This window comes from Neocloeon triangulifer, unplaced genomic scaffold (assembly GCF_031216515.1).
Source record: "Neocloeon triangulifer isolate White Clay Creek 2 clone unplaced genomic scaffold, ASM3121651v1 ptg000004l, whole genome shotgun sequence".
NCBI lineage: Eukaryota > Metazoa > Arthropoda > Insecta > Ephemeroptera > Baetidae > Neocloeon > Neocloeon triangulifer.
Genome location: NW_026775547.1, coordinates 3,638,053 through 3,661,418, shown reverse-complemented (window position 1 = coordinate 3,661,418; position 23,366 = coordinate 3,638,053). Strand labels below are relative to the sequence as shown.

Here is a 23,366-nt window from a genome sequence, read left to right as displayed (position 1 = left end):
GTATTTTCTTAACAATTGTCCTTGTCAGCTCAGCAGTTTGTCAGAAACCTGGTTATTTAATTTATTTTTAAATAATTAAAAATAAGACATAATCATTTTTTTTGACAATGCCTATTTTCCATTAAGTCACAAATTTTAAGTATAAGCACTGACTTCAGGTATAGCCAAAAGAATTTGGATTTCCCATTCTAATTAAGTATATTTACAAGGAGGTAATCACAAGTTATTTATTTTTTAAGTCTTTTAAAATCTAATTTGACACGATAAATGATTGAAATAAATGATTAATGTAATAAAATATATTATGTTTAATTAACAATGAAATTAATTAATTTAAAAAAAGGAACTGCTTAAAATTTTTAATAAAATAAGCACATTTTAATATCTAAATAAAAGTTTTAATATTATGGAATAATTATATTATATTATTTACTGTTAGTAAATTTTACATATCTCTTTGTACGATTTTTTCTGCTAAATATTTCTATGCGAACACAGATTTGTAGTTTTAATTTTTATTTAGCTGCGTCAAAAAATGTTTGCATTTTGTTCGTTTGAAAATGATATTTTCCCCCCCAAAGTTGAAAAAATAAAATAAATGATTTCTTTATTTTATTTTTGAATTGCATTAGAATAATTTCCCACTAGCAAAGGCTATAAAACTTATTTTTAGCCCTCAATCCTTTCTCTCTCTCTCTCTGCCCGAATGTAAATCAAACTTTTCAACGGGGCAGTGCTCCAAATGCACCGCCCAGCAAGTCGTCAAGGCAAACAATAAATTGTTTCACAGATGATAGCAAAATGATAATGCCCGCGATCAAAGCTGGTTTTCCGAGAACGGCGTAATTGTGCGATGGACGCAGGCAGGCTGCAGGTTTAATTATCGGAGAAATCCTCACTTTTCTCGAGCATCATCGTCGTCGCCGTAAAAGGGAATTAATTTCTGCAGTCGGCTCAGTGGAAAATTAATGGCATTGCTTTCGATTAATTTCAGCTCCAAGGATTATACGATTGTGTTTGAAAATTTTAACTGTATATACTTGTTTATATACATTACATGCATTTGCAGGCGTCTGTCTATATTGCGAACGAAGGTGGCGAGCTTTATAAATTTAATTACTGAGAGAGAGAGAGAGAAAGAAAGAGCAGTGCACTATCGCATCCTTTGAACACAAATCTCGACGTGCTCCGCAATAAATAACAGGCATCAGAGGCAGAGTGGCCGCGGCTAATGCACGTGAATGTGCGAACGATTACAGCAGCTCCGTCGGTGTAATTTCGATTCTGTGAATCGAACCTGACGGATCAATGAAGGAATGCAGTAAAGGTTTCAAGGATTTACAGTTGATCCTATAAATACGATTGCCCCGCGTTAGAAGAAACCAACTTGATTATCAAACACGTGGTTTTAAATTAAAAAATTAAAAATTAACCTAGTGTCAAAATTAATGATAATTTATAGTGGATCAATATAATGAAAAATAAATCAAATTTAATTTAATTACATCAGCGTAGAATAAATTTTTTTTGTCCAAATATTCAGGAGCACCAGGAAGACAGTTTTAAATTATAAGATATTTGAGAAGAGGAACGTTTGTGGACAAGAAACGGTGCCGCCTCCAGCAAACATTTTGCTAAAACACTCCAAGTCAAGAAGAAAACTCGTGTTGGAAGAGCTTTCAAACAAATTAACAAAAGTTATATTTCATCATTGATATTTGTCCCCACAACTTCAAGAGTGAAAACTGTTTTAGACATAAGCCCAAAATTTAACAAAAAGTTTGGAAGTTTTTAAAGTAATTCAATAATTGATATAATCTTTTTTCGCGAATAAAATAAATTAAGAGGCTCTTTGAATGAAAATATGTACACAAGACTATACAAGTAGTACATAAGTTTATGGATGCCCTTCAAATGAATTAATAATGATTTGATTAAATTCCTAAGAAAAATATTTTCTTTCAAATTCAAATTCAGATTAAGATTAATCAATCGTTTTTTCATGAAATTTATTTAATTATTATTTGTATTTTCTCAACAATCATCACGACTCATAGCACCTAGAGTATTTTTACATTGTATACTAATATTTTTTCGATAATTCACCAGTGTTGCACAATTGGGGGTATAAATAAAATAAACAAATTGGTATTATTTACTTATCCTGAATACTTAACTTTGAAAAAGAAATAAACATTTTGGCACGTTCTAAATAAAAAAATTTAAATAATTGTTAATAAATTTATAATATATAATAACACTTTAATTGCCTCTATTCATTAAAAAAATAAACATGTATCTAAAGGAGTTTATTTATTTAATAATCATTTTATTATTAAGTTACTGCAAATATTAAACGTTAAATGTTAAATTTTACTGGATATAAACATGAATGTTTTTTCAAGTGCATAAATTACAATAGTATGATGACTTAAATAAAAACCTTTCAATTTGTATTGGTTTTACCGATTAAAATTCATTGGCTTTTTAATATCAATTTAATAAAAACTTAGTTGGTCTGCATTATTTAACTGATGCAAGTTGTGAAATATTGTCGTGCACACTCTGCACCCATTTGTGATCAACAAGATCTCTAATGAGCTTGGGCAGCGATGGGACACTCAGTCATCCAGCATTAGTCGCTGCCGGCAATCAATATTTACACAATAGGCAGAGAGACATGAACGGCGGGATTGCTCAAACACACAAATCATCTGTGTAACAAAGCGCATCAGCGATCATCGTCGCGCAAATTGAATAATGCGGCAATAAATTACGAATTATGCGAATCGTGGCGGCCATTTTCGCGGGACGGGCAATTTATTTAACGACGACAGTGATAAAAGATGGTGATAAAGATTGAGTGCGTTGGAAGCAGGGCACGGAGTGCATCCATCCACACACAAACGCGCCGCGCGCGCGATGCACTCGGCCGATTGCAATATAACGAATAATAATATTATTCCGAACCAGTTTTCTCATTACTCGCCCCGAGAACCTTTTCTTTTGCGATCAGGGCGATACCAATCGCGCGGCCAATTGCGCGACTCGTTTGATTTATTTTTCCGATTCATTCAGGGTGTCGTTCACTGCGGAGAGCAGCGAATCTCGTCTCTGCTGCAATTAGAGAATAGGATAGGGTATGTATTTACACTCACCGTAGGTGGCCGCCGCCGTGTAATGAGAAGTTAAAACAAAGCTTTCTCTGCTGCCGGTTAATTAGCAATTAGCATTGTGATCGCAATGTGTGCTTTGAAATAAATTCAGCTCCAGGGACGGATTTTCTAACCGTATTGAGAAAAGTTAAAGAGGTTAATGGGCTCGGAATGGAAAAGTTTCGATAGAGTAATTTATTGAAAGGATAAAAATTTTAATTGGCCCTAAACCGAGTTGGATTTGAATTGAGTTCGTTCGTTCTCTTTGTGGGATAAAAAAAGTCACTTTTATTGAACAAAACTTACTGAATTCATTTCCGGGATCAAAATTACGATCAGAGACAAAGACCGCTGTTCTGGAAATTTACATTTTGCTAATTTTGAATTTTTATATTTCTAGGAGGAAGAAAATGAGGTAATTTCAATAAGTGGCATTTTTTTTATATTTTTTGTGAACATTTTTTATCCTTCAACGCATTATTATGAATATTCAAAGAGACGAAACAAACTAGTTGATATAAAGTTCCTTTCATTTCCATTTGAAACGCAACAAAAATGGTGGAACAGTTGAAATTAAGTTTTTGTTATTTGTTAATACATCTTTTTGAGTTTTTGTAAAAATTTTGAGGAAAATGTTTTGTTTGATTTTCTTTCAGATATCTGCACATTTTACCAAAATATTCAGATATTCTCATACTTTATTATACTGGCAAGCAAATTTTTATTTAAAAAACCAGCTCAGGTTTGCGCATTGCTCTTGGCAAGATTCAATTTTTGCAGTGATTTGAATATGAAAGACATCAAGCCCACATCGCTCATGCAAATCTCTGCAGACATTCCAAAACTTTACCGGCGATATATATTATTTCGAAAGGCGTTTCCCCGCGAAATTCCACGCAAACGCGATCCTGCACATACAAATGAGCCACTAATTAAAACAGATCAATAAAGTCTGCGCCGAGTGAAAAGTCATCTGGGTTCACGGCTGCGAATTCCAGTCGGACGCGAAACACGAGAGAGAGATACGGAGGGTCAGTTCGAGCCGGAGAACAAATAAAAATAAAAGAAAGAGCATTGTATTCGGTGGTGTAGCCTCTCTCTCACTCGAATTTATATATTCGTTTTATCTGCTCCTTTGAATAAACCAAACACACATAACAGCAATTTATAGCTCTCGCAAATAGCGGGTCGCGCCGAGTTACATTTCTCTGCTGCCGTGCGAAGCGAAAATAAAAGATATTCGCGAAAATCCGCCCAACGGAATGATGATGATATCTGCGCGCGCCTTCTTTTTCTTTATTCCAGTGACGCGAGTTTAAGCTTTTGTATATTTATTCGTATGATGATTCCTTAATTCGATAATAATGCCCGCTACTGTGTCTCATTACTGAAATAATAATTGACGTATCCCGTTACTCCGCCGCGACTGCTCCTTATTCAAATTGCGGCGGCCTGAAATTTATATACCTCTGACCGACCGGGTATGGTCCATTCTTTTCTGCCGCTGCAGTTTGCACTTAAATGGGCACGAAATTTAATTATTGCTGAAAGATTCTGCCGAGCCAACTGTAAAGCTACTCTTTATTTAAATGGATCCGAATGCCGCGGATATTTGCATAATTGAAGGGTTAAGAACAAGAGGAAGAAAGGTCGGGCCATGAATTTTTCAAATATCAAATACTTTTGTAAATATATTGAGCAATATCATTTTTCTCAATTACGGCCGAATTTTTAGACAAAATATGTTGAAAATAAACGTCAGTATTAAAAATATAATTGAATGTTTTATGTTTTTTAGGGACAGAAAAATTTATCTATCCATTAATTTTGGCACAGCTGCAGCCAAAACATGATATATTTTAAAACAGAAACAATTGAAAGAATAAAATTTGACATTTTGACATTAAATTCAAACTTCAAATAACACAAATAATATTTAATAGCATTTCTAAATTAACCTTTTTGCTGTGTAATTAATTACAAAATTTGATAAACAATTCACTTGAAGTAACTTCACGAAACATTTTTTATTTATATATTTTGATTAAGAAAGAGCGTAAAATTGGCAATATTTCTGAATTTTGACTGAGATGTGATGTTTCAGGGTTCAAATTTTTTATAGGCAACTTCAGTTTTCTGCCCAAAATAATTTTCCTTTTTTTTCTATTACGAAAAGTCTATATCAATGTATATTAATAAATAATAAAAATTATGATCAATTTAGATGAATATAAAATCAAGAATTTATTTTCCAATTAAATACTCTCCAATACAACCTGTTTGCACGCGTGTTTGTTTTTAAAATAAATTTAAGGAAATAGTCGTGAATTAATTAATTAAATTTCAACCAATGTTACATGAATAATTAAGCGAAATAAATCACTTCTGGAAACACTTCTCGCATTCTTTGGCCGTTTCCAGAAAATTCCGCGTATAATTTATCATGCCCCTTCTTGTTTACAAGTTATGCAAAACGCACGGCTTCTTGCAATCAGCGCAGGCTTTCTTTCCTTCTCTCGAGAGAGACACGAAATAAATAAAATTACATAAAAAAAAAAAAATAAGAGCAGCTCTCTCGGAGTGGCTCTTGGCGGCAAAGGTTAAAAATGCAAATAAATAAATAAATATAAAGCTGCAGCAGAAGCCAGAAAGAGAAGAAGTCCGCCGCGAGATAAAGAGGACAAGACACACACACCGGTGTTGCAAGAAGCGAAATAATTTATGGCGACTGAAAATATTTATAAAGAGGAGAGTGCATTTGTTATTATTATGCATGCGGCCGGCGCGACGAAGAGAGAGAAAAAGAAAGATTCCTCGAGATTGTCGCGCTGCATATGCATGCTGGCGTCTCATTGTGCAGCTTATTTTGCGCAGCAAGTGCACTCGCTTTACAATACATCACGGTTGCTTCTTTCGTACTTTGCATTCACGCAGCCGCGATAACCGCACACACACAATATTATCGCATTAAGCACAATTTCTCATCACTCGCCTGATTGTTTGTTTGTTTATTTATTTATTTGTGTGTGTATATCGTGCACAGAGTTATTATCAATTATTGTCTCATTACGACAATGTGCCCGATCACGTCGCCGATTAGCGGGAAACCTGAGAAGAATCGCATTTCCACCACCGCGCGTTAGAGGGAGTCTAGAAAATAAGAGGCAATCGTTTTATCATCTTGTCAGATGAACTGCGCCCACTCTTTTATGACCAAAGACGGAAAGAGTAGACATAAAAAACATGAAATTTTCTAGCTTTAAGATACAAATTTTGTTGAAATTTCAAAAATGTTTCAAAGGAAATCCCATGTTTTGAAGGAAAATTTACTTAAAATGTTCAATTTGCAGTTATTTTTTACTATAAAAACAAACTTCTTTTTTTTTGCTGTAATAGTAAAATGCAATGCAATATCATACATTGCAATCAATTTTTACATCATTTTACAAAAGTTACAATTGCATTTTCAAAAGGAAACATTGTAATAGGTTAAATGGTAACATTGAAATAGGTCAATAGATAAATCCAAAATTATGGTTCATTTCATTGATTATTATATTTACTGTTTATTCCTCTTTTATTGTCAGACACTTTAAAATATTTATTAGACTTACTGTTAATGTTTCCATTTCCCAACCATAGACTCAGATGGGCACAACTTATTTTCATAAATCAGATTATTTAATAATTTAGTAATTAGCAATAATAGCATGAATGTCATAAATAACTAAAGAGGGTTACATTAATCATTACTAATTGTGGTTTTAAATATTTTTACCTGCCAATAAGTATATTTATAAGTATACATTCACCTAAATCATCCCTTAAAAAATAAAATATGAGTTTAATACACGAGTTAATGAGCTTTGCTTGGTTTTACAAACATTTTTTGCAAAAATAAATATTAAAAATAACATATTAGTTTAAATATAGATTAAAATATAATGAAATTTATGAAACAAAATTATCATTTGACATAATATTAAATTATATGTTAAAATCTTTTCGAATCATATTTTTGTAGCTTTTGGATGAGTGGAGTTTTTTTTTTTTGCTACTCATTCTTATGATTCACAAATGGAAAATAATTTGTTTAGAGCGCATTTTAATCTTGCTCTTATTATCCATGCTGCTCCTCTTTTCTCCCACAGAAGTTGGTCTGCAGACGAAAATAATTCCACGGTCCACCGTCGCACACAATCGCACGAATCGACGACTGTAATTACAAGTATTTGTCCGCGCGCGCATTGTTTTTACTCTCGCGGCTTAATTTGGCATGCTTCCCTGCTCCCAAACAACGCGCTGCCAACCAATAATTTTCTGTCATTAAAAATAATAACTGCTCGGCCGGCCAGAGATGGCCGCTGCTGATAATGAGGGACTCGCCGCCGCGCTGATTGGAATTTGGGGCCGTTTTCGCGGTTGCCGCCGATTCAATTTGCATCGAGTCAATCAATTTTCTCTCTCCTAACGTCGCTGACCCCACGATTTAATGAGCTGAGTCATAAATTTTCACCTCGAAACACACACGCATCGATCTATTGAGGAGCTATTTTCGGCCGGCACAGATGTTGCCGTGAGAAGTGCCAAAAGTTGAGCACTACTTTGGTGATTAGCGAAAAATTTAGATAGAGGGGAAAAGTTCCGTCATTAATACTTAACGGTTAGTCTTGATTTTTCATGTTTAAAAATAAAAATTATTTAGGATGATTTTTTAATTCGTTCTATTTTGAGAGAATTAAGATTTCTGGTAGAAAAATTAAAACTATTCAAGTAAATTCGTCTGCAGAGAGTTAATTTCTCCTCATTAGCTTAATAAAATACCGAATACAACTTATTTTATCGTAAAAATGGTAAAATGAAGTTTGGTTTTTAAAATATAGACAGAATTTAAACTCACTTATAATTATATATTTCAAATAATTTTCTTTCTTCATTTTAATACTTAAATATAATCCTCAAATTAAAAACTTTAATTGATTTAAATTGTTTTATAATTTTGAAAATCTAAAGAAAGACGCTTTCTCTTCTTGCCCTTGGATATGAATTAGATTTTAACCAAAGAAATATAATATCAAAAGAATGTAATCAATTTTTAATTTAAATTATTAAATTACAATTTGATGTAACTTCTGAAAAATCTATAATAATCATGGCCAAATCTTTTTTTAAGTTTGTACGGCTTACATTTAAAAAACTGGAAAATCATTTATTTTTTCCTAATTTTTTATAGGGACGAAATGAAGGATTAGAAATGTCAATTTTTACTCACCAGGGTCGCTGCTGGTGGCCCTGACGGATCCGACGACGGTGCTCCTGCTTGCGTCTTCCCTGATGTTCAGGCTGTACCTGGGCTTTTCGAACACAGGTGGTTGTTGTCCAGGTGCGATGACGCTGAGGAATACCTCGGCGTCCACTGCAGACTTGATTCCGGCACCGTCGCTGGCGGAAACGTTCAGGTGGTGCCTGGGCGCCGCCCTGCTCAAAGGTCGCGTGACGAAAATCGCACCTGACTTGCGGTCCACCCTGAAGAGGCCGTCGTCATCCGGAGGTTCCGCAGACACCAGTTCGTAGTGGACGGTTCCGAAGCGACCAGAGTCAAGGTCGGTGGCGGCCACGACGACGACGGGGGCGCTGCTGGCACCCCTGTCTTCGCGCAGGCTGACGTTGTACTCGCGGGGGTAGAAGGTGGGGCGGTTGTCGTTCACGTCCGTCAACTGGATTTTCACCATGGCCGTTGTACTGAGGCCACCTGAAAACGAATAGATAAAATATTTTAAAATAAATAATTATATCCCTAAAAACAAAGTTTATTATAAAAATAAAATGCTTGCGTTGAAACACTTTGAAATACGATAGAAGTAAATTTAAGCTACGAAATAACAATAATTTACCATTCCAGAGAGATGGATCAGATGAATTTTGATAAAATGCAATTTTTATAATTGATACAAAAAAAATCAGGTGCAATAAAATCCAACAAAGATCTGAATGAAGAAAAAACAGCAGTTTCTCAACTAGAATATTTAAAAAAAAACTTTTTCATGTGATTTTTAAAGTCAAATTTCTGGATTTTTGGTCAAAAGTCTTTTTCAAAAATGTTAAATTTTTCAGCAAATTTCGATTGTAAAGTTTCTCTAATCAAATTTTTGAATAAAATATTTATCTGTTTGTGGCCATACCATGGAGGCACGTCAAAAATTACATTTCCATTTTCCATTTCGAAAGTTGATATTTGTTTCTATACCATTATCTCACAATCAGTGCATTTATCATTGACACATGAAAACTCAGACATTAAGACAAAAAAAGTTCCACTAGGTTTTAATTCATTCTCAATGATGGTGGAACAATTAAATAATAAATATAAAAATTGTTCTGTTTGAATCATCATGTCGTCTCTGATCTTTAAAATAAAAACACAATTGCTTGAAAATATGAAAATAAGTGATATATTACCAATAAAAAAAATAATATAAATAAAAGCAAACTATAAAATATTTGAATGTTACAATTGGTGTTAAAATTAAAAATGATTTTCAAATGATGTTTCCAATACCTTATTTCTACTATATGTAATTGTGATACATACATTTTGAAACTTAAAAGAATTCCGAACTTGCCCAATCAGCCCAGTGAAAGTGTCAACTTTATTTATCGTATGTTTATTATTCCGCGTCGTCTCACCGAGATTTCAAATGGGAACACTGCGTTGCCCAAGAACATTTAAAAAACAAGCCGTCAGGTCCATTAATTTTAACAGCCTCTAATGTGAGCTAATCTGCCTCAAATTCCGGTGAAGACCTAGCGCAATAGAAAAAAGCGGGCCGGACGGAGAACGCGATGATTTATTCATCAATTGTGGCCGGCGCCGAAGGGTTATAAACTCGGTGAGCGCGAACAATATGTCAAAGTGTCTCGCGGCGGTCGCGCTCAAAAGGAAAAGGGTTGGCCGACAGAACGAACGCCATTAAAATTATATAAAAGTCCCAAGACAAATAACACCTCTTCGCGGACGGTGTGAACTCAGTTGGTATTAAAAACACGGTAACTTTTTAAGTTGCTCCTCTCCGAAAGCTCGGACGATAAAAATATATAAAGACGTCTCTCGTGTGTGTAAATGGATGAATAATGTTGTGTTTTATCTCGCGAGATTTTTCTCTCTTTCACTCGAGCAACGTTGTTGCCTCTCGAAAACACAGACGCAAAGTTCCTTAATGAGCCCTGCACTTCAATATTGCAGGGCGCCGTTGTTAACCAGAAATTCGCTTGTCAGGAAAGAGCAGGAGCAATTTTTGAAGAGATTTAAACCTTCATTTAGACACAAATTTAAATAATTTGATGTAATTTGTATTTATTTTGAATTCAAATATTAACAAAATTTTTGACAAGCTTCAGCAGGGAAATGAATGATGAAAAATTTTGGGATTTATTTTTATTTGATAATAAATAAAAAATTTACTTTTTCATAACTCAGAAAATTGAAAACTCAAAAAAGAGGGAAACAATGCAGAACTTTTTAATTTGTTTTAGATAAAAATGAATACCAGAAACTAAAATATTTTCCAATTGATCAAACTCTTAAAACTATCTTGGAATTATTACTGTGCAGCGTTTTGTATAAAAAATTTCTTACTCTTGTAAAAATGAGGAACAAATATTTTCGGTGCAGAAATGGGTTTCCTGAGATTATCCTCTGATGGATAATTTCAATCGAGTGTGTAATTTATGCACGCACGACGTGGGCAATTTGTCGTCCGATTATCTAATTGGAGAAATCGGGCTGCTTTTTTCGTCGTCCAGCAGCAGCAGCAGCACCAGGTGGAATAATTAATAGTGCACTTGGGATTATAATGTGCGCATTATGCGCGTACGGCCATTGTTCTTATCGGCATCGCAGGGTCGATTATAAATATTCACTCGCCTTCTCGAGAATCCGATCCTTATCGTCACCGAGCAAAGAATCCATTGGAAATAATAAATAAGTAAATCGAACTTCAGTTTTCGAAATCGGAAAAGAGAGCGTGTACGTCACTCCGTTTTTGGGCATGTGCTGGAAGACCTTGTTATTTGCTATTCATATCAAAGGCCAGCGGTTGACAGATTGCTCTATATTATTGATCCAAATCAATGAACTCAATGATACAGCGAGATTTATTTCAAACTGGAATCGATCTGCATTTTTCCACAAAGTAAATCTGATTCAAACCGAGAAAAAATATTTTTAAGTTTAAAAAATTATTGAAATTGTGTTGCATTCATTTTTCAGTTTCAATTAAAAACAAACAGTTGAATTTATTTAAGTCAGGGAATTTTTTATTAACAATAAAAATTTGAAATCTCAGCTTTGCCTATAAAACAAACTAAATCTGACAGACTTTGACACAAGCAACAACAAAAAATACATTAATTAATTTTAATTTTTACACGAAATAAAAATTTGAATTTTGAGGAAAAAAACTTGGAAACGGGAAAAATCAATTGATAACAGACTAATCACCTTTACGTGGACTTGCGATCGAAAAAATGAGCTATTTGAGACAAAATCTGTGCAGAGTTAAGAAAATTCCTAATGTGAAAATTAAAAATGTTTAATAAGGGCGGAAATTTGCAAAGTTATCTTTCCTGCATCGATTTTGTCTCAAATATCCCGCATCTTGGAACGTGAAGTTGATTTGTGTAGTGTTACTTAACAATTGTTAATTTTATCTTTTAGATTTGGACATCTATATAAAATCAATATTATTTGTTAACTATAGGTATAAAATATAAAAATTTTAAAACTTCACATATTATTCATATACCATTACTATTACGATACTATGCACAAACGAGTTCCCTACCCGAAATAGAGTGACACCACAATTATTTGGTTTTGTTCAACTTGGATACTGATACGATGGTCACTAATTTTTTAAATTATAAATGTTTCAAGAAGTTAAGAAATAAAAAAATAATACCAAATAAAATCAGATCAGAAAAGAAATAAGTTTAATTGTATTTAAAACATTTTATTTTTAATAGTTTTATAAAAGTTTTATATGAAAACCATTTGTAAAAACTATGGTAATATATTATTATTATTTGTAAATTATTAATTGTTAATATTTTTTTTTAAATTTAACAAAATTGGAATGAATGCTTACCTCTGTCTGTAGCAATGACTGGAAATTCGTAAACGCTCCTGGTTTCAAAGTCCAAAGGGACAGCGATGCAGACCTCGCCGGTGGTGGATTTGACGACGAAGTCCTTCATCTTGCTGGTGCCCTCGCCCATCGTGTAGTTGACCATGGCGTTGACGCCGCAGTCTGGGTCCGTCGCAGACACCTGGAAGCAAAAACAAACAAAAAATTAATTTTCTGAATATTTTTTTTGCACAGTTTTGCAAAGTCAATAAACCCCGGCGGTGTCCGAAGGAGAGAGAAAACCCGCGGGAGGCGATTTCGTGCCTTTTTCGTACTTATCCGCGAATAAATTGTGTAATTTGGTTAATGGCGGCGACGAAGGTTGTGTCATTTTTCGTTCATTTATCACGCTTTCTGTCTAGTCACCGCCGCCGACGACCGCCGCGCGCCATATGATCCAAATGAGATAATGATTAATACTGATGACGGACGCCGCGTTTTGCTCCCCAAAGTGGCGAGAAAAAGCCGCGCCGAGAGTTTTTGCGGCGACATTGAGCCCGCCGGACCACACAGCTCGCCGTCTCCTGCATGCGACTACAAATAATGCAAATAATAATAATGAATTTGCCGCTCGATAAATCTGCAACACGCGGGCACATATCGAATTCAGAGCGCATTGTGCGTCCCGCACAAATAAATCTCGCCCGGTGGTGAAGGACACGTGATATTCAAAATTATGTTAAAGGCCCTCTCCGGTAATTTCCTTTCTTCTTGAATTCCAAAGATCTCATGAATGAAATCAGAATAATGATAGATCAAATTTGCCCTCCTAAGAGTTTACACCGGGGATTCGTCTTTTCCCGCCAAAAATATTTAAACTAAACACATTTTTGTTGCTAAATCACTGGTTTCAAATAAATGCCACTTCTAATGCTTGATATTGAAATTTCCGTCAAGATTCAAATGGTTTTCGCTTAAAAACCCCTCGGTAATGATAATTTTTCAATTACGATTTCAATTTCACTTCAGATTTTTTAAACTCGTAATTGGTGAGGCCATTCATTTGCTGGATAATTGGCCCAGAAATTGAATTTGTTAAATATTTTTTTTTATTTTTTAGATGCGATGATTAAGAAGGAGGATTCATTCATATTTGCAAACAATAAAAGTCGCTGAAAAAAAGTGGGAATGAATTGTTGGACTGACAACAAAAATGACAGGTATCTTTCGTCGGATCGTTCTTGCCCTACGCGTCTAGGAAATAATTACTCTATTGCATAATTCATACAATGCAAACAATAATAATTTCAATCCTGCAAGAAACAAAAAAATGTATTTCATTCGCCACTGTGTGATTCGTCTTGTCCTTGAATTGTTTGCAGAGTGAATTCGTTTTTGCGGCCGATTATCTCGGATCATAAAAAAGGTGAGGCCTCTCAATAACGAGAAGGGTGGAAAGAGGTATTTGCAGGATTTAATAATTTTTGCTTTTCAGTTTATAATTAATTAGGATTCCTAATTGCAAGTGCACCTGTTCAAATTTTTAAAAAAATTCCTCCTAACAATATTTTCCCCCTTTTACACCCAAAATTTTACCTATTATTCTTTTGAAAAGCTCTATTTATTTCTGCTTTTTGATGCAAATTTGCACGTTATCTTATAGTTTTTTATTTATTTATTGATTAAATTATTGCTTCGTGAAACAAGCGGTTTACGATTTTACAAAATATTATATTCGCAATTTTTACGATTAAATTTAAAACTCAATGATTCATACTAATTTTTTGCAAACCCTTCAAAGATATTTCTAATGTATTTTCATAAAATCCATCTTTAGCTACCCTTCAATTTAATTAATAGTTTCAGCCACACCTAATTTCCCCTCTTAGATAGCGGCTTTCTTTTACACGGCCAATTTGCCAAGCTGCTAATCCCATTGACGCGTGGGCCGCGAAAATGTGTGTATGAAAAATCGATTGCGATTATTAGCTGAATGGCAATTTTTTTTACAGTTAAGAATGCACTTAATGGCGACAGCCGAAGAAAAATGATCAACCACCGAGCGCATTAGCGAGTTTGGCGCGAAATGAGTTATGGCGCGCGGCACCAAAGGTCTCTCAGAAGGGTCAGTTACAGGTGTGCCCTCGCGCCGGCCTAGGACGTTGATCCCGAGGCGGCCCCCCGATCACTTGTGCAAATAATCGATTTGACGAGAGAACTCTAATCTGGATTTGCGCTCGGCTCGTTTAACGAAAGAAGCCGTTTTCGGCGACAAAATCCTTTTAGCCGGATTAATACGCACGCATACCACAGCAAGATAAACACAAAGTGCCTCCAATTTTTCCTCCGAGAAAAATATATTTTACGCCGTCCGGCGTCTCCTGCTTTTCGCTCTTTAATGTCTCAATCAATCGCGCCGGCGAACTTTGCCCTCGGAATGCGTATTTTTTTTTTTATTAATATTATTTTATCTCGCGCCTCCTCTCTTTCCTGTGGTGATAATTTTTTAATTAAATTTTCACCTGCGGCGGCGAGTTTCGAGCTGCAGAAAAACCGCTTGAATTTCCAGTTAAAAACAAAAGGGCTCGTGGTTTTTTTTCACCGCGGCATTCCTGATTCGAATAACTTTCAGCACTTCTTCGCCGACTCGCGCTGCTCTTTTTTATGACGAACGACATTGTTGATATCAAGAGAGAGAAGCACACTTGTCGCAAGGAATGTCGGCGGCTGCCTGCCAAATCGACGCGAGCGGAGAGAAATTAAGCGAGGGTCACCAAGACGCTCGTAACTTTTTCACGGGGCATTATAATTTTTCCACCAGTTTTTATTATATTAATGCGTGTATAGCGTTTATGGATGCTGCGGTTTTTTGAATTTTATATTATCTTCAGACGGACTCGTTTCTTGTATGAGATTTTGTGTTAAATATAAATAAAACAAAATTATGTTCAATTATTTTTTATTTTTAAGCTGCATTTGATTTTATTCATTAACACTCTTTAAAACTTTTATCCACTGATTTTTTATTTTAATTATTTAAATTTTAATATATTTTTTTCCCAACTTGATGATAATGTGCTGTAAAGATAAATTCCTCCAATCTTTGTTATTATATTATTTTTAATACTTTAATTATTACATATATTTGCTTACATTTGTTGAAGTAAGTCATTAATGTTAAATAGAAATGCTAATAGTATTTTCGGTTTCAATTGTTGTCTGAGTTATGATTATGAAAACATGTTTCATATTGCAAGGCTGGCTAGGGCTATTTTAAACTTACCAATCTTAAACATCATTAAACGAAATTAATGAAATTATTTAGTAATTTTATAACTGCAAATTATCAAAACTAAATTATCATTCCAACTAAGATTGAGGACTGTATTTCTAAACAATTGATGGCTAGATTTAAATTCAAAACGTATTTTTGACTTTCCACAACAATCATTACATTTTTTAACATTGTTATTATTTGACATGAAAAGTTGTAAACTTTGAAGAATAAAGATCTGGGATGCAAAATAATTTATTGTGAGCGAATTTTAATCTGAAAATGTCTTCATTTTTAAATTTTTTGCATAGAAATTTTGACCAAAATTTTATATTCAGCGTTAAACGATTTGTTCTTTTTCAATTCTTCAAGTTTTCATTCTACCTTTGCCAAGGAAAACCAGGTTCAGGTCAACTCAACGACGTCAAAATAGTTTTGCTCTCAGAAAGGCCTGCGTGCCATTTAAATATTCAAAATAGTCGATCGGCGTGTGTAAAATAGGACCCGTGATGCCCACAAGTCTCTTTATCAATTCGACCGCTTCTCTGTGTATTTTTATACGTACTTATATTTATTATCCAGCACGGATAAAACATCTCGTCGCCGCGTCGTTTGTAAAAACCAAACTGCCTCTCTCGCACTCACAAATGTGCGCCGTCTCTCGAAGAGGGACAACGCCTAAAATTTTATTCATCTATTTCTTGTTGTTTAAATAAAAATTTTACTGCATTCAAATGGAGCCATTTTCACATACGCGCGGCGCGATGAGGTGCTAACATTTTTATACATCCTTGCCCGCCGCGTAGGAGAGAGATACGCCAGAATATTTTATTTGGTGATGAGAAGAGCGGCGAGTTGTTTCTCGCCGCCGCAAAGAGGACCTTCTTAATCCACACAGGTGTATAAAATATATATACATAAAAATAATAATGCCGTACCTCGGCGAGAGAGTAAATAAAATTTATAGATCGGCTTATACAAAGGAATGATCATATTTTATTATTTTATGTGTACATACAAGTGTGTGCAACAAATTCAGCGACAAGTTACAACATAAGTGAGACGGCGAATTGAATTTTGTCGCGTCGTAAATAATTTTCGGCCGTGGCAAAAATTTATTTTGCCTCGGAGAGAGATGATTTTTTTTTATATTTTGATTTATAAAAGAATGGGTCGCGATAAGCGGTATAAACATAGCCCTAGCTCGAGTTTGGTGAGAGGATAACATACAAGATATCGCCCCGTGATTGCTACTTATGCGAGCTCATCACCGTCCGGATTTTTTATGGCGCACTTCACGTACCCTAGAGGTGAGGAGCCGCCGCGTGATGGACCACAGCCGGCGTCTAGCCGGCCATAAATTGAAACTCTATAGGAAACGCAATACGCGGCATTATTTTTACGATATCATAATTTTTGAAATGTGACGACAACGCTCTCGATCTTTTTATCCTCTGCAGTCGGCTCCGATTTCAATGTTCGCCAAATTGTATATTATTAATATGAGCCCTGATGTGTCGCTTTGGCAAGTGATTTTTATGTTCAACGGGGTCGTTATTAATAAATTAATACAATGTGAATTAAATAGACTGATTGGTAACAAGGAAAATGCATAATTTTCATAATTTATTGTTTTTTATTAATTAAATTAGTACTTGTGACTAATCGCCTTGACGTGGAATTACGTTCCGAGACTGAGTGGTTTCTTTGGGTTTTAAATTCTCAAAAGTTTTCATCAGTTAAATGACAGAAAAAAATACGGCGAAAACAGATATTCAATAAATTTTCCAGTTTTATTGACAAGTATTTGTCCTTGGATGAAAAAAAATTCCAATAAAATTTAATTCAATTTAATTTAATTTGAGAAACTTCATCTTTAAAATTCAAAAATTAAAAAGATAACAATAAAAACAAATCATTTCTATCAACACATCGTTGCAACAGTGATTTTTAGTTCTAGGCAACTTGCAACAATGAAACGCTATTAAAATTAAGTACAAGTGCGAACAGACAAAAGGTTGTGCCCAATCAGAGTATTTTTAACAATAAAAAAGTGCATTGATGAGTTGAGCATAATTATTGAAAGAAATAAAGAAAAATGAATAATTTCCAATCAGTCTAACAACGAGATGCAATTTAATTTTAAAATTTTCACTAGTTGTTCTTTCTCACCATCTGATATATTAAAAATCCAGCAGTTTTTACAACAATAAGGCTGAGGAATGATGATTATGATATTTAATTCATAATTCAAGATTATTTAGGTTTTTTCAAAATTATAATTTCAAATAATATAATAAAAAGTAATCTCACTAGAACGTTTTATACATAAATTTCAAATGATGCAAACGCCCTCTAATGTCAGCAACACACCTGCGCGAATTGAAATCGAAATTATAGCAGAGTGGTGTGTATTACTTTTCATTGCCGGAATTCGTTCCGCATGGGGTAGAGCGATTTTATGTGGAGTGGCGCGGCCTAATCTCGGCGGGATGTTTTTCATATCGCCGCGTGTTTTAATCCTGTTTTTGCCCAGGCTAAAAAAAAAGAGAGTGCGGTAGCCGAATCGGCGGCCGAGTTCACTCTCATATTAATATTTTTATTATTTATTATTAGAAATGGCCGCGTCGGAGCTGCAAAAATTACGACTGCTTTTTGCTGGGATTTCAACGGGCTCGTATAATATTAAAGCCAGCAGTTTTCTTTCTTTATGGGCTACGCGAGATGAAATTACATGGGCATTTTTAAATGCTCGCGAACTTTTTACTCTACCACACACAGAGATTCTAACGCAGCGGGGGTTACACGACGGTGTCTGCTGCGTATCAGACTCTGCTGCTGATATAAAACCGAACTGTTTTTCAGCCGCTTTATGGGCACAGCCATTTGCATTTGTATGGCCCAGCCTGGCTGCGGAGGTTCCCAACGTAAGTATCCATAGAGTCGCTTTTTGCACAGATTAAAGTTGCAAGAAGTAATTTAATTTTCATTTAATAATGATTTATTGAACATTAAACTGGGAAATTAGTAAATAACGTAAAGCTATTTTTTTTTTCGTAAAAAATCTCTTTAGAAAAGTATTTGTATTTTATATTTATTTGTCAGGGAATACGTTATCGCTCCTCCAATGAACTATATTTTCACCTGAATCAAGTGCCGCTTTAATTATTTAATTTAAATTAACAAAAAGTGGGACTATGAATCTTTTATAGCTGGACAGAATAAAAATCCTCACAAATTCCTGGGAATAAAATTTCAAATGAAAAATTAATGTTAAATTTTTGAATGAATCTACTGTTAGGCTTTTAATTAAGTTTAAATTTTAAATCATCAAGCCGTATGATGGAAAAGTCTATTTTTTCCTCAACTATTTGAAAAAGTAAACACAATGTTTGAATTAATTATTGACTCTCTTACAATTAGATTTTAAGTTAAAAAAATCCTTTCCTAGTTATTTTATTTTATGAGGAGTCTTGTATTGAATTCCTTTCTTAATTGATTAAACTGTTTAATTTTTATTTAAATTAATTAAGGTTATCGACATAGATATCCCGACTGACAATGAGATCACTGGTTGTAGTGCAGCTGTTAATGGTAAGGTCACACCACTTCTTCATCTCTTGCTCGTTCAATGATTATTTATGTCCAGACGGCAGATAGACGCGTATGTACACTTATATGTACTCGCTTTATATCATTAGATATTTAATAATTCTATCAGCATAAATGGCGGTTGACAGCGAACATGATTGTTTACAACGGCCGCGCGCGCCTCGGCTTTGGCAAAGCTCTTTCGCTCGCACACGCCGCACGCTTCCCAGAATTGCGCTCCTTTTCAAATTTCAAACTATTCATATTTTTTTTTCGTAGGAAAAAAATGTGTCTGGTTAGCCCTGTCAGATGGTGCGACAAAATGTTGAACACATTTTTACACTCCCACTGGGAGCAAGTTGTCTCTGTTTTACTATCGGACAAACACGGGTGCATTATGGAATTAATAGAGCTGTGGGCACGCAAGACAACACTTTCGCATTGTGCTGCGATGAATGGGACGCAGTCGTCAATAAATACGCTCGCTCGCGCACACACAACACCGGCTTGCACTTTATATGCATTCGTTGCGTCTCAATCGAAGTGACTTGGAAAAGAATACATAACAGAACAAAGAAGCTAACGTGATTGAAAACGATTCTTTTGTTAACATAAGTAACTAAATATTTTATAAATATTAAATTTGAAATCTTTAAAATTTGATTTATTTTTTCTCTTTTGTTAGACAAAAAAATTATATTTAGTATATTTTTGTTGTTTAAATCTTTAAACTTTTGTTATTTTCTCTTTATTTGTTTTTTTATATCAAGTGGAGGGAAAAGTAATTTTTTATCTGTATATTAAAATAGTTTTTTATTATAAATCTGAGCAAAATTGAATGCAGATAATAAAGTTTTAAGTAATTAAATTAATGTCCCTACATATACCATGATTTGCATTCGTTTGAATATGAATAAATGGAATTAAGTCAAATTATATTCAAAAATAAATCTTATATTGATTTGGAAACACATTCCCTCTCACAATTTGGGAGTGAGGGTTATCAACGATTTTAATTTTCAATTTTTTTAGTCATCACTTACGAGGATTTCGTGAATAATTAAAATTTTCTTAAAAATGCTTTTGCTAAAAATAATATAATATTTTATGTGCATCCTAATACTAATTAATTATTATTCAAATTTTTAAGAAAAATTAAACGATTCTCAAATAATTAATCTGCACGTGCTGCTCGTAAGTCTCAAGGTGACCGATTTTTTTTTGCAGCGGAGGATGTGCAAATTAGCGACGAGAATTTCCGTTTCCACACAGCATCAGATCTCTCTCTCTCTCTCACGCGAAGAAGTGAGAAAGGGTTTCGCAGGAGCGGCTGTCAGTTCGTGCCTAAAGGGGTGTCACCGTTCGCCGAGTGACAGGCGAATTCCGCGGCCCACATTTTAAATATTTTCACACGTGTCCGCTTTTGTTGTGAGTGTCAAACGGTTCGATGTGTGTTTTGTTTGCTCGTCGGATCAAGAAGAGCCGCTTTTTCTGCATCAAAACGAAAGAAAGAACGAACGAGACGTGCCAAACATTCAATTTCCCGTGGTGTATAATTACGCGCGACTTATCAGCCAGATACTCATCGAAAATTAATTACGAACGCAGTTTTCTCATCAGCAGCAACTGCGGCCCGGCGTTTGCTTTCGAAACGTAATTATCATTTTAATCTTTTCCTCGTATCGATGAATTGTTAATTAAAATGCGCCCCAAGCGAATCAAAAAAACCGACTGAGCAACGCACGCGAAAAATTTTGAAGCCAAAAATTTTAATTCGGCCCGAAACTCGTTAAACCTGTTTGAAAGTGCTTAGATTGGGAGAATTTAATTTGAAATTAATTCTTCATTAATTTTAAAACACCACGAAGCATTCTTCAAAGAGAATTATCCCACAGGTTAACAAGCTCTGCATTTTTTCTCTTCACAATTTTAGCAATCGCCAATCACCTGCTGCTTTTTGTGAGAGAATTAAAAATTATTGAAATAATTTGAATTTATCAAAAGTAAAATTATATTTTAATTCAACCATAAAATTGAAAATTAAGAATTTTAGTGAGTCAAGTGACATTTAGGGGAACAATCTGGAATGCTGGATTAAATTAAATGCCAATTTGGTCCTGAGAATTTCAGACCCTTCACATTTAAAAATAAATTTAAATTAACTTGTAAAATTGCCCTAAAATTAAACATTAGTCCTAAATTTACTCTAATTTTTCTATTTTAAGCCCTACATTGTTTTATTGCCTGCTAAACGGAAGTTTAAATTATATAACTAAGGACAGTTTTATCAAATCGAGTTGATTGCACTTTCTGTCTGAAGCAAAGGCGGAGAGTCGCAGCCGATTGTCTCTTTTGAAGGACGCATTGTGGTCCGGCGGCCCGAAGACCTTTTCAGCTGGTGTTGACAGAATTTGTGATGGATGATGCCTCGGCCGCGAGTGAGAGGCGCTCTCTTTCTTTGATCCGACCTGATAAACGGGCCCATTAGAGGCGAGGACCTCCATCTATCTGTCACAACCACTTGACACTTCTTCTTTTGCCTCGATTTATAATTATACGCGGCCGGGCACTAATCGCAGAGACCGAGATTCTCCTAAACTGAAATCACGAAGTACTCACTTCCAAGCATTATGTGATACGTAAAAAGTTTAAAAACTAAATAAAATTTGAAATGGGAAAAATACAAATCTTAAAAATATGGACTCAACTTCAAGGCGATTACTTCTTTTTTTTTGATAATATAAAAGAGACACTAATTCAAAGTACATTTATATGAATTAAAATCATCGAAGATTAAATTATTTAGACAACATAATAATAATATTAGTATTTGTAATAATATTAAGTAATGAATCTTATTATTATTGTTTGAATGCACATTTATTGATTAAATTGAAGACAAGGTACTCAAAGAAATATGTAGCACAAGCAGTGTAAAATTTACTTGAAACAATTTATGCAAGTCGGACACACTTGTTTATAATTATTTTTACCCAACTTGATCTAAAAATAATAAATTACACGGATCATAAAGCTTACTTTTTTCTGATTAAAAATATTTTAGACAAAAATAATAAAAACAAAATAATAAATATTTTAATTTAAAAAAAAATAAACTATGGATTTTATACATTCTATTTTTAATTTAATTTTTATTTGACAAATTATTTAACATTTTTAACACTTCTTATTTACTTTATGTCAAAAAAATTTCAAATGATGGATATGCATGAAAAAGAGGCCGTCTGGAGTTGCGTCTCCCTCTCTTGTTTCTGGCGCGCAGATAGAAATAATTACACCGGCGCGGCTGATAAGTAATTAATCTTGTTATTGTGCTCGCCAAGGGTGTATACGCGGCGAGTGTCAATCAAAAAATATATAAATGAACGTTCGTTCCCCCGGCCAATTTGCATTCATTAGATAATGAGGCCCATTAAACACCGAAAAATAATAGCGTCGTGATGCCGCGGCAAGCGAGTGAGAAAAATACTAAAAAGCGGAGGAGAAGTACGAGGAAGAAGTGTCACATGCTGCTGCGGCTTCGTCGTTAATGAGTTTTTTTAATAAAAATAATCTCGGACAAGTAGTGCGGAGCCACACCTCGTTTCGACGTGTACTTTTTGGAGAGGACCGATCCCAACCAAGTTCTTTTACGCAAAAATGTTCACAAGACAATTCAAGGAGGAAAAATGAATGATGATAATTTGACTTGGAAATTTAATCAATAGAATATTTTTTCTTGTCTTTGTCCATAAAATCATCAAATGAGCAAAAAACATCACTCAATTTAATGTTTCAAACAAATTTATGGTGCTTGTGTTTGAATAGAAATTTGGTTTTATTCCATAATTAACTATAAACAAAAAACATTGCGAAAAAATGGGTTGCAGTTGGATTTAATTTAAATTTAACAAGTTTCCAATCAAAACTTCCAAAATACTCTTTGATATTCCAAAATTTAACGAAATTATCAGTTCTTAAAAGTAATTTCCACCTCATTATAAAGAAAGACATCTTTAAAATTAAAATAAATGAAAATTATCAATTGCTTTTACCTCTAGTACTGCAATATTAAAAAAATTTAAATCCAATAAGTTGGCGAAATATACTAAAAATTTTTTAATTGGAAAAATCAACAATAATTCAGCATTTTTATTGGATTATGATAGAAAAGCTTGAAAGTAATTTAACATTGTTAAACTATTATGTTTTTATTTTATT

General features: G+C 34.1%; 1 protein-coding gene across 1 annotated transcript in view; it reads right to left on the bottom strand.

Annotated features, from left to right (window-relative positions):
- The window catches only part of LOC132193300 (protein dachsous), a 145,680-nt gene that overhangs the window by 39,517 nt on the left and 82,797 nt on the right, over positions 1-23,366 (bottom strand). Inside the window, exons 3-4 of the mRNA XM_059613879.1 lie at positions 12,302-12,482; positions 8,428-8,907 (exon numbers count right to left, since the gene is read on the bottom strand). Coding sequence (XP_059469862.1) covers positions 8,428-8,907; positions 12,302-12,482 — 661 coding nt within the window. The remainder of the gene's footprint in view (positions 1-8,427; positions 8,908-12,301; positions 12,483-23,366) is intronic.